General features: G+C 42.9%; 2 protein-coding genes across 2 annotated transcripts; both read left to right on the top strand.

The window, feature by feature from the left end:
* Positions 1 to 1,472: 1,472 nt before the first annotated feature.
* LOC140014625 (uncharacterized) lies at positions 1,473 to 3,380 on the top strand. Its single transcript, XM_072065700.1, has 2 exons — positions 1,473 to 2,679; positions 3,130 to 3,380. Exons 1-2 carry the CDS (start codon positions 1,473 to 1,475, stop codon positions 3,378 to 3,380), a joined length of 1,458 nt encoding a protein of 485 aa, XP_071921801.1.
* Positions 3,381 to 4,117: 737 nt separating this feature from the next.
* LOC113709959 (uncharacterized) lies at positions 4,118 to 10,686 on the top strand. The gene is made up of 5 exons (XM_072065699.1): positions 4,118 to 4,445; positions 4,830 to 5,044; positions 5,461 to 6,061; positions 7,066 to 10,526; positions 10,612 to 10,686. Exons 1-5 carry the CDS (start codon positions 4,118 to 4,120, stop codon positions 10,684 to 10,686), a joined length of 4,680 nt encoding a protein of 1,559 aa, XP_071921800.1.
* Positions 10,687 to 12,039: the final 1,353 nt, after the last annotated feature.

The following is a 12,039-nucleotide window of genomic DNA, read 5'->3' as shown; positions in this document are numbered from 1 at the left end:
ATCACTGAGATTTAACTCACTCCATTAGTTTTGTTTCCCTTACAGGGGTACGAGCGAGGCGTGAGACGTGTACAGACTAGCGTAGTCTAGTTATTTTGAAATTTTGATTTGTATTCATGCTAGCACCCGACTACGGTTGTGTGTATTTGAATTGTAGACCCGTTAATGTATTTGGACATGTATGAACCTTGTAGTTGGATCTGAGTATTGCTATATATATATATTAAGTTGAAGGGATTGTGTTCTTTATTTTCCTACGTTTGTAAGTTATTTTGGCGAGCTTTACGTGAGTGAGTCCTGGCGAGAGTTAGGCAGGCGGTCCGCCGAATCCTTTGGTTCGCCTTAGGGGGAGGTGGGGTCGTCACAGGTGGTATCAGATCCTAGGTTTGAATTGATCTGGGTAGCTCGAGTGATTTATACTTGCTATGCCTTGGTTATAGTTTGGTTACGATAGGCTAGGGTTTCACACTTGAGAATAGGCCTTTAGCCTCAATTTATATGTCTAGCTTGCCTCTTCTTGCAATGCTTCTTGTAATGTAGGCGATGGCGGGTACAGATGCTACTGGGGGTGCTGGGCCATCTCAGCCCATACCTACTGATGAGATATATCTTGAGGGGCCTGCATGTCGTGTGCTGACCTACCAAGAGAGTCCCGGTGGGCCCGTGTGTCGGTGGTCTCCGGCGCGCAAGATCTGGCGTTGGGACTGCTGAAAGACCTACTCCTATCCCGATAGGGTAGTGTTGGCCGTGGACGATGAGCGGAGACGATTGGGTAACGCCAATCATAGGTTCCAGACAGAGATCGAGCATCTCCAGGCAGCCCTCCGAGTACACAGTGCTAGGATCCGAGAGATAGAGGCTTCAGTTCTGGAGGAGCAGCAGCGGACTGATGCCTTTAGAGTGCAGGCTCAGGCGACTACTGGTCGCCTTGCTCGAGTAGTTGGCGATGTCTGAGACCGGACCCACAGTATCCTGACTGAGTGCGGGGCTCTAGTGGAGGATGTGGCTCAGGACTTGGCCAGGGAGGGTCAAGCGCTTGCGGTTCCTAGTGATCCCGAGGAGAATCCTGAGGAGGATCCCGAGGAGGACCCAAATGAGGAGTCTGCCGCACCTACGGAGTCGGTTGGGTCAGCATCTAATTAGACTCCTAGTTCAGGGTTTGAGAGATTTTTGTGAGGTAGATAGGGATATAGTGGAATGACACGTCCCCTTTTGTTTTTGAAATTTGACGTGTTAAGGTTGATGTATATAGTGTTTCTTTTGTTCTATGTCTCTTGGCTAGTATAGCCTTTGACTTGACCAGGTTGACATGTACAGTACTTTTAATTTGCTATGTGCCTTATTTTGCTATGTATATAAAGGCCATGTTTGTTTTGAATGTGTTTTATTGTCTCTGCTTTATGATTTGAAAATGTTTTATCCGAGCCATACCTTATTTTGCTTATATTTATATAGTTGGCTAGTCAAGAATCATGGAAGGTAGAAGGAGTCAGGATCAGGGAGCTACTCGAGGACGTGGCTCTAATCGTCAGCGAGGGGGTAGACAGGCCCAAGAACCAGTGCAAGAATCGAGAGGGGAAAGAAGTGGAACGGCGGAGCCGCAACCTGGACCCCGAGTGGAAGGGGGAGATCAGGTGGCGACGGCGATCCAGCAAATGACTAATATTCTTGCTCGTTTAGTAGAGCAACCGGGTCAAGCCCCTGTGAACCAACCTAGGGTTCCCGATATGGGACAAGATAGAGCCCTCGAGAGATTTCAAAAGTTCTCTCCTCCTAAGTTCCTAGGAGGACCGGACCCTGAGGGAGCCGAGAGATGGTTAGAGACCATGATCAATATCTTTGCCGCTCTGAACTATGCGGAGGATAGGCAAGTGCAATTTGCTGCTTTTCAATTTGAAGGTCCGACTAGAGTTTGGTGGAATGTAATTAGAGCTATGTGGGAGAGAGAGGCAACCGCATGGACCTGGTTTAATTTCGTGCGGGAGTTTAACGAAAAATACCTCCCATCGATCGTCCAAGAGAAGAGAGAGGATGATTTTATTAAGTTTCGGCAGGGAACTTTGAGTGTATCTGAGTATGAAACTCAGTTTACGAAGTTGTCTAAATTTGCTCCTGAATTGATAGTTACGGAGCAAAGGAAGGTAAGGAAGTTTGTTCAAGGGTTCAATGTGGAAATACAGGAGACCTTAGCGGCAACCCAAATTAATACTTTTACTGAGGTTTTGGAAAAGGCCCAGAGGATAGAGATTGCCAGGGCACAAGTGAGGAACTTTCACGCGAAACAAAAAGGGGCGCTCGGTGGAAGTCAAAAGCCAGCACAGAGTGATCGAAACATATCACCCCCTAAAGCCGGTCGTGGAGCTGGGGGTGGAAGGTTTACGGGTATTTCGAGGGGAGGTACGCCGAGGGGAGGCCAAGGTGGAAGAGAACAGGGGAGAGGTGGACCACAGGGGGGCCAGACCTCCACTCCCCGAGTAACGTGTGGATATTGTGGAAAATCAAACCATACTGAGGATAATTGCTGGAGAAAGGCCCGGAAGTGCCTAAGGTGTGGAAGCACGGAGCATCAGATCGCTAACTGCCCGCTAATCAAGGTAGGAGGGACCAGGTCAAAAGTACCGGCCAGGGTGTATTCGTTGGACCAGCAATCGGTACTTGAGCCGACGGAGATCGTGGAAGGTACGATTCCTGTTTTTCATCGTTTAGCCAAAATTCTGATAGACCCTGGTGCCACTCATTCTTTTGTTAGCCCTACATTTATGCTTGGAATTGACATGAAAGTTGAAAGGCTACCTTGTGATTTAGAAGTAAGAACACCTGCGGGTAATCAAATTTTACTTGGGAATGAGGTGTATAGAAATTGCGATATTTGGATTGGTGAGCGAAAATTAGTAGTCGACCTCATAAGTCTAGCCATTAAGGGGTACGATGTTATTCTAGGCATGGACTGACTAGCTCATTATCATACTCGGGTAGATTGTAGGTTGAAGGTAGTTGAGTTTTGCATACCGGGGGACGCAACCCTAAAGCTAGACGTGAGGGGTATGTTAGTCTCATCTGCGTTCATTTCATGAATAAGGGCTAGGAAATTACTTAGTCATGGGGCATGCGATTTTTTAGCTTTTTCAGTTAACACCTCAGGAGAAAAGGTTAAGCTGGAGGACATGCCGGTGATTAGTGAGTATCCGGACGTATTTTCGGAGGAGTTGGGGTCACTGCCACCCGAAAGGGAGATTGAATTTAAGGTTGACCTAGCACCTGGAACTACTCCCATTTCGAAAACCCCTTATCGAATGGCACCTGTTGAACTTAAGGAGTTAAAAATTCAATTGCAAGACTTGCTAGAACGGGGGTTCATACATGGGAGCGAGTCACCGTGAGGAGCTCCAGTGTTATTTGTTAAAAAGAAGGACGGGAGTTTAAGGTTATGCATTGACTATCGTGGTTTGAATGCAGTAACCGTTAAGAATAAGTATCCTTTGCCCCACATCGATGAGTTATTTGATCAATTACAAGGGGCGGTGGTGTTCTCTAAGTTGGATTTTCGACAATGGTATTATCAATTGAGAATCAAAAAGGAGGATGTGCCAAAAAGGGCCTTTAACACTCGATATGGGCATTTCGAGTTTGCAATAATGCCTTTTGGTTTAACTAATGCCCCAACGGCATTCATGGATTTAATGCATCGGGTGTTTAAACCCTATTTGGATAAGTTTGTGGTGGTGTTTATTGATGATATCCTAGTATATTCGAAGGCAAGGGAGGAGCATGAGCAACACTTGAGGATAGTATTACAAACCCTAACAGAGCACCAGTTGTTCGCCAAGTTTAGCAAGTGTGAATTTTGGCTGGAAAAAATGACGTTCCTAGGCCATATCATTTCAAAGGATGGGATTACTACAGACCCGGCTAAAGTGGAAGCTGTAACCAAATGGAAACGGCCAGAGAATCCTACTAAAAATGAAGCTTTTTGGGCCTAGCAGGGTATTACCGCCGATTTATAAAGAATTTCTCGAAAATTGCGGGACCCCTAACGAACTTGACAAAGAAACAAGGAAAGTACATTTGGGATGCTAAGTGCGAGAATGGTTTCCAAGAGCTTAAGAGGCAATTAACCATGGCTCCAGTGTTAGCTGTGCCCAATGGGACGGATAGCTATACGGTTTATACCGATGCTTCGAGAGAGGGGTTAGGGTGTGTTTTGATGCAAAATAGGAATGTGATTGCCTACGCATCTCGGAAGTTAAAGTCTCATGAGCAAAATTATCCAACCCATGACTTGGAACTTGCAGCTGTCGTGTTTGCTTTGAAAAAATGGCGGCACTATTTATACGGGGTGACATTTGAGATCTATACGGATCATAAGAGCCTTAAGTATCTATTTTCTCAGAAGAAGCTAGACCTAAGGCAACGTCGGTGGGTGGAGTTCTTAGAAGACTATGATTGTACGATTAACTACCATCCAGGAAAGCCCAACGTTGTAGCAGATGCTTTAAGTCGCAAAGCTCAACTAGCAAGTTCAATGGTGGGAGAGTGGCGCTTGTTAGAGGATGTATGTGAATGGAAACCACGTCTGGAGCCACATAAAGTTATTTTTGAAAATATTGAGGTGAAATCAACACTGTTGGATTGGATTAAAGAGGGCCAAATGAAAGAACCAACGGTGCAGAAGTGGGTAGAAAAAGTGAAGAAGGGAGCGTTGCCCAACTTTAACCTAGGTCCTGATGAAATTTTAAGATTCTGAAATCGCGTCGTTGTACCTAGGGATGAAGATTTAAAGAGGGAGATTTTGGAGGAATCTCACTGTTCTAGGTATACGGTACATCCAGGTAGTGCTAAAATGTACCAGGATCTCAAAAGTCTGTATTGGTGGGATAATATGAATGCAGAGATTGCTCAGTTTGTGCAAAAATGTCTTATGTGCCAACAAGTGAAAGCTGACCATCAAAAACCGTCAGGTCTATTACAGCCTTTAGAGATCCCTGAATGGAAGTGGGAGCATATAACGATGGATTTCGTATCGGGTTACCAAGAACTCAAAAAGGTCATGATGTGATCTGGGTGATAGTGGACCGATTAACTAAGACCGCACATTTCTTGCCAGTAAATATGAAATATTCTTTGAAAAAACTTGCCAAACTCTATATGGATGAAGTGGTGAGACTACATGGGGTACCAGTGAGTATCGTATCTGATAGAGACCCCAGATTTGTGTCTCGATTCTGGCAAAAACTGCAAGAGGCTTTAGGGACTAAACTGAATTATAGTACAGCGTATCATCCTCAAACCGATGGACAATGTGAGAGGACCATTCAAACTCTTGAGGATATGCTGAGAGCCTGTATAGTCGATTTTGGAGGAAGTTGGAGCCAATACCTAACATTGGTTGAGTTCGCGTATAACAATAGTTATCACTCGTCTATTCAAATGGCTCCATATGAAGCATTGTATGGATGACAGTATCGATCTCCAATCCATTGGGATGAAGCAGGGGAGAGGAAGATTATTGATTCGGCTACAATACTGTGGGTTGAGGAAGCCTACGAAAGGGTAAAGGTGATTCGTCAGAGGCTTCAAACAGCCCAAAGCCGACAAAAGAGTTATGCCAATCATCCGAGGAAGGATTTGGAATTTGAGATAAGAGATAAAGTGTTTCTTAGGATTACTCCCTTGAAAGGAAAGATTAAGGCAGGAAAAGGGAAAAAGTTACAACCGAGATATATAGGACCTTTTAATATACTCCAGCGGATAGGGAAGGTGGCTTATCGACTAGAGCTACCAGCTAGCTTGTCTCGGATTCATGATGTGTTTCATGTTTCTTTGCTTAAGAAATACCATCCGGATCCAACTCATATTTTGCCATCAGAAGATATTGAACTCGACGAGTCGTTAACCTATGAGGAACGACCCATTCGAATTCTGGACAAGAAGGTGAAGGACTTGAGGAACAAGCAGATTCCACTAGTGAAGGTTCTATGGAAACACCATGAAGTGGAGGAAGCCACCTGGGAGCTAGAGAAGGATATGCGAGAGAAGTATCCAGACCTATTTACAGCTCAAGGTATGAATTTCGAGGACGAAATTCTCTTAAGAGGGAGAGAGTGCGAGGACTTGCAAAATTCCTTATATTTTTCGTAAAAATTCCCTTTTATTTGGAAATGATTACTTTATAATAGCCTTACTACCCAATCATCCCACAATAAGTGCAAATGAATATAGAATTAAGGGTTTTCCCTTTTCGTTTTCAAGTTAGCGCGAATTAGGGTTTTTACGTCTATTCGTAGTGTGACTATCCAGTACGGAGGGTGGATCAAATTTGGTGATTAAGAGTGAGTTTTTAATGATATTAAGTGCGTGATTAGAAGTGAGAATAATAAGTTAGTGAATTATAAGTTAAAACCCTAGTATACGCGATTTAAGGAAAATCGGCTCGAACCGACGGGTACCGTTCACTACCGATTGAACCCACCATTTTTATCAAGTTAATCTCATTGTTATTGGAGCCTAAATATCATCTCTAAAGTTGATCAAGGTGGCCAAAAATTTTGACCATTTAAACTAAAGGAAAAGGAAAAAATTGAGATGGAAATTGGTGGTGACAAGTGGCACTAATCCAAGAACCTTTGACCCAAACTATGACTAAGCCTTAAAACCATCTTGAAGCTTCATTCTTCTTCATTTTTTCTAGCTTGTGGCCGAAACTAGGAGAGAAAAAAAGGGAGAGAAAGAACTTCAATTCCATCTTGGGTTTTGCTTGATTGAGTGAGAAAACAAGAAAACTAAACCGATTAACGTGCAAAGTGAGAGCTTGGGAAGCTTAGGGAGCTTAATTTCATAAGGAAAGGTGAAGGATAACTCTTCAAGCCCTTTTATTGAGGTATATTGGCTGTCCATCATCTTTAATTCCTTTATTCTTGCTTAAGTTGCTATACAATTCATATTTTTGGTTGATTGATAGTTATGCAAGTAGTTGTGATGATTTTTGGAGAATTGGTGAGTTAGGGTTTTGTATTGTTCAGCCATATTTCTTCTTGTTTAGATGAAAAATGCTGTGAATAAGTGTAGATAAGTGCTCAGTGCAGGAGCGCCGTGTCTTATGGCATACCTTATTAAATGATAAGCCAATTTCTCTTCCTTGGTGCATTGGGGGTGATTTTAATGTTATATTAGCACCTCATGAAAAACGAGGGGGACGTCCATTTGTTATAGCGGAGGGGATGGAATTCATGTCTTTTATGGAAGATGCCGGAGTTTTTGACGTAGGATTTTCAGGAGCTAGCTTCACATGGTCTAACAATCGGAGAGGAAGAGCTCGGGTTTCAAAGAGGTTGGATAGGTTTTTAGTCAATGGGGCTTGTTTGGATCTCTCAAACGCAATTTCTGTGCTTCACCTGGCAAGACATCCTTCAGATCATGCACCGTTGAAAATTTCATTTAAGGAGAGATCAGATCATACGCCACGGCCTTTCAGATTTTTGAACGTCTGGACAACCAAATCTGAACTCTTGGAGGTAATTCGATATGCTTGGAATCAAGATGTGTCTGGTTCTCCATTGCGTGTTTTGAGCTCTAAACTTTTGGCAACGAGGAGGGCTATTCAAACTTGGAACAAGCAACACTTTGGGAATGTATTTGATGCTGTTCGTTCTGCAGAAATGGGGGTCCAACGCGCAGAGGAAGCTATGGATCAATATGCATCGGAGGAATGTCAGGTTGAGCTTAGCAAGGCTCAGGCGGAGTTGCGGCATGCATTGTCAATTGAAGAGCAATTTTGGAGCCAAAAAGCCAGGGTCAAATGGCTTAAACACGGAGATCGTAATTCAAGGTATTTTCATGCGGTAGTAAGACAGAGACGGGCTCAAGGAATGATACACCGCATCAAAAAGTCAAACGGTGTTTGGGTGGACAAGAATGATGATATAGCAACTGAGGCAATAACATATTTTTCTGACCTATTCACGTGTTCTTTAGAGTCATCTTCCGATTTGCGGCACCTAATTCCATCCATAATCTCGGAAGAGGACAATGAAAAATTGGAAGAGGTTCCTTCGATTGAAGAAGTCTATCGAGTCGTGAGATCAATGGATGGGGACAGTGCTGCTGGCCCAGATGGTTTCACAGGCAAATTTTTAACATTTGCCTGGGAAGTTGTTGCCCAAGATGTATATAATGCAATACTCAGCTTTTTCTGTGGGGCAGAGTTGCCTCGATTCATCACATCTACCTCCATTGTGTTAATTCCGAAGATGCCAAATCCCCAGGATTTTTCTCAATTTAGGCCCATCAGTCTGTGTAACTTCTTCAACAAATTATTATCCAGGATCTTAGCTGATAGAATTGCTTATGTACTGCCCAAAATTATTTCACCCCAGCAGACAGGCTTTGTGAAGGGGCGCAATATAACAGATAATTTTCTGCTAGCTCAGGAGATAGTTTCGGGTATTGGGAAAAAGAATAGAGGAGGCAATGTGGTAATGAAGCTTGACATGTCTAAAGCTTATGACCGGGTGGCATGGGATCATATTATTGATGTTCTCAGGAGGTTTGGCTTCGGAGAAATATTTATTGATTTAGTATGGCGATTGATCTCTAATGTCTGGTTTTCGGTCATTTTAAATGGGGCATCTCATGGTTTTTTTAAATCTACGAGAGGCCTCCGTCAGGGTGATCCTTTATCGCCTGCTTTATTCATTATAGGGGCTGAGGTGTTATCTAGAGGATTGAATAACCTTGCCATGCAATCGGGTTTTGTGGGATTCAAAGTCCCGTATGCATGTCCTACTATAACTCATTTGGCGTTTGCGGATAATGTTCTCATATTTGCAAACGGATCCTCTTATTCTCTAAAGGTTATCATGCAGGTGCTAGAGGCGTATCAAAGGTGTTCGGGTCAGCTAATAAATGTGCTAAAAACTTGTTACCTGGTTCATCCATCTTTACCACCGGCAAGACGAAGGGTGATTGAACGTATCACCAAGTTTTCCTGGCAACCATTTCCAATTCGGTATTTGGGTTGCCCCCTTTACTTTGGGAGATGCAAATCATCATATTTTGGAGAAGCGTGTCAGTCTATTCTAGGGAGAATTATATCATGGAAATCAAGGATGCTTTCCTTTGGAGGTAAGATAGTTCTAATCAAACATGTCTTGGCATCGATGCCAGTACATCTGATGTCGGCTGCGGTTATCCCGAGTAAGGTATTTAGAACTATAGAAAAGGCTTTCTCGACCTTCATATGGAGCTCATCACCCGAGGAGTCGAAATTTCACTGGATACGTTGGACCCATATGTGCTATCCGATAGAGGAGGGAGGAGTTGGATTTCGGAAGCTTCAAGACATCTATACAGCTTTCTCATTCAAACTTTGGTGGAATTTTAGAAAGGGTTTGTCATTGTGGGCTGAATTTATGAAAGCAAAATACTGTAGACACCTTCATCCTTGTCAGGTAGAAATCAAGGCAATGGACTCCGCACTCTGGCGCAGGATGGTCAATGTGAGTCGACAAGTGGAATTCTCTATGCTATGGATTGCAAAAGACGGCGCTTGTCATTTTTGGTACGACAATTGGTTGGGGGGTGGTACTTTGTTCCACCAAGCGACCGTTGTCCCACATTTGTCTTTTGCTAATTTCATCATCAATGGAAACTGGGATGTAAATTTGTTATATCAGATACTAACGAGGGAAATGGTGCCCTCTATTTTAGAGCACCCGATTCCAGAAGAAGGGGGTGAATCTGAAGTCATTTGGACGCTCACAACATCTGGAAACTTCTCTATAGCTTCGGCATTTCGGGATATTAGGCAGGCCCGCAACAAGTCTATGGTCTTTAATACAATTTGGCATTCTCAGCTCCCTTTCAAAGTTTCATTCTTCATGCTACGATTGTTGCTGGGGAGACTGCCGGTTCCAGATCGGTTATGTAAACTTGGTTTACATTTACCCTCAAAGTGTTTTTGCTGTTCTTCGGCATCTGAGGAATCAATTGAACATTTCTTTTCTAATGGCCATATAGCGTCGACAGTTTGGCACTATTTTGGAGCTTCATGTGGTTTGTCCTTTCCAGGGTCATCTTTGAGGCCCCGTACAGTGGGTTGGTGGCTCAGCTCATATGATTCTGAAATACAACGATTTATTGGGCACATTCTACCCAGCATTGTCTGTTGGCAGATTTGGAAAGCAAGGAATAAAGCAATGTTTGAGGATGTTCAGATGAGGCCGCTTGCCATTTGTCGTGCCATTTTCTCGGAAATCCAGACCATGGTGGGAATTCATTTCAAACAAGTGTTCAGAGTACAGTCATTTCATCATTTGTATGATTGGTCGTATTCTTCTCATACTGAGGTTACATACAAACTTGTTCGTTGGGAAGCAAAGGAATCCGATCGGTTCATATTAAATACGGATGGCTGTTCTAAGGGCAATCCAGGAGTGAGTGGAGGCGGTGGGGTTCTTCGGGATTCAAATGGCATACCTTTGATTGGCTTTTCGGCATATCTTGGGGAAACTACAAGTCTATGTGCAGAGGTTCAGGCACTCCTTATTGGCCTTCAAACTTGTGTACATAGGGGTTTTCAAAATCTCTATGTTCAATCGGATTCTTTATTATTAGTTGGAATTCTTCAGAATCGCATTCAATGCCCCTGGAAGATTCGACGAGAGATTAGGCAGATTTGGCAGTTGGTGAAAGATCCTGATCGTTTTTCACATTGCTATAGGGAAGCTAACAAAGTTGCTGATGCGCTGTCCAATGTGGGCGTATTTCATCCAGAGCATCAAGTCAAGCTTTACGAGGCCTTTAATTCGTTCCCAACTATGGCTCGTGGGGCCATTCGACTTGATAGATTAGGAATGCCTTCAATTCGGAAAAGTAAGCGTATGAAGGGCTGAGAACAAAGGACAACTGGAGCTAATATGCGGTTGAATGAGACATGGAGGTTTTGTGTTTGATTTATTACCTTTTCAGTCGATTGCTGTACTTCGAATTGGTCTTTCTCAGTGTGTAAAATTTGCTCCTATCAATAAAATAAAATAATTTATAAAAAAAAAAAAAAGTGTAGACAAGGAGGTGAAGTAGTGTTTCAAGCTAGGATTGTGAAGATTAGCACTTGTATTCATGAATTCCAGTTTTCGGTTTTGTAATTCCCCTGTTCTGTCCGGTTCTGTTTGACCATGAGGGAGGCCGAATTAGACTTAGCACAAAACATGAAAGTTGTAGAGAATGATATTTTATAGCTGCCTGTAAACTTTCAACTCAATCCAAGCACTTTATCATGTGAAAAGACAAAAATACCCCTGACTTCCATAGGTAGAACTTTGTGGCCAGTTTTGATATTTCACCAATCTGACCGTGTCTGTTCACCCTGATCCATACTGAATTAGCATTTGGCCAAAACACAGAAGTTATAGTGTTATGTTTTATCTTTCCAACGGCCCTAAAAACTCCTTAATCGGACTTCGGTAGCCTGAGTTATTATCGTTTACGAATAGTGCGGTTAACTAGCCCGAATGTGAGATTCTGGTTCTGTAATTTGAAATTTTGACTTGGATACACCAGGAACTGGACTGAGTGGTCTTCATTAAAGTTGTAGCCCTTTATCTTAGCTTCGAAATGGTATAAATTACACCCCAATCCAATAAGCGTAGCTTCGGTTGTTCCCGTTACGCTAAACGACGGCAAATCTGTCTTTTGTTTTATGACTTAAACTTCATTTCCAGACATTTTCCTAGTTTGATTTTGTACTTGTATAACTTTGAACCTATTGAACGGCTATTGAAATGAGATGATTTTTGTGTGTGACTTTGGGACTGACTGAGGAAAAGAATGAAGCCATAAATGGTTGAAAAATAGGTAAATACAAAGGGCGTGCTGCCCAAATTTACGCTCGAGGGCTGGGTAGATATACTTGCGACTTGAGTAAGGTTTGAGAGCGAATACCACTTGAACCATCTAGGATATTTGTGTTTTCTTTTATCGAGGTATATATGTTAGAACTTGCCCGAACTTGTACCCTTGAGAAATGAAACAACGACTACTAGA

Source organism: Coffea arabica, chromosome 9e (assembly GCF_036785885.1).
Source record: "Coffea arabica cultivar ET-39 chromosome 9e, Coffea Arabica ET-39 HiFi, whole genome shotgun sequence".
In the NCBI taxonomy this organism is placed as follows: Eukaryota; Viridiplantae; Streptophyta; class Magnoliopsida; order Gentianales; family Rubiaceae; genus Coffea; species Coffea arabica.
Note: the sequence above shows the minus strand (reverse complement) of the source record. Positions and strands in the feature narration are given on the sequence as shown.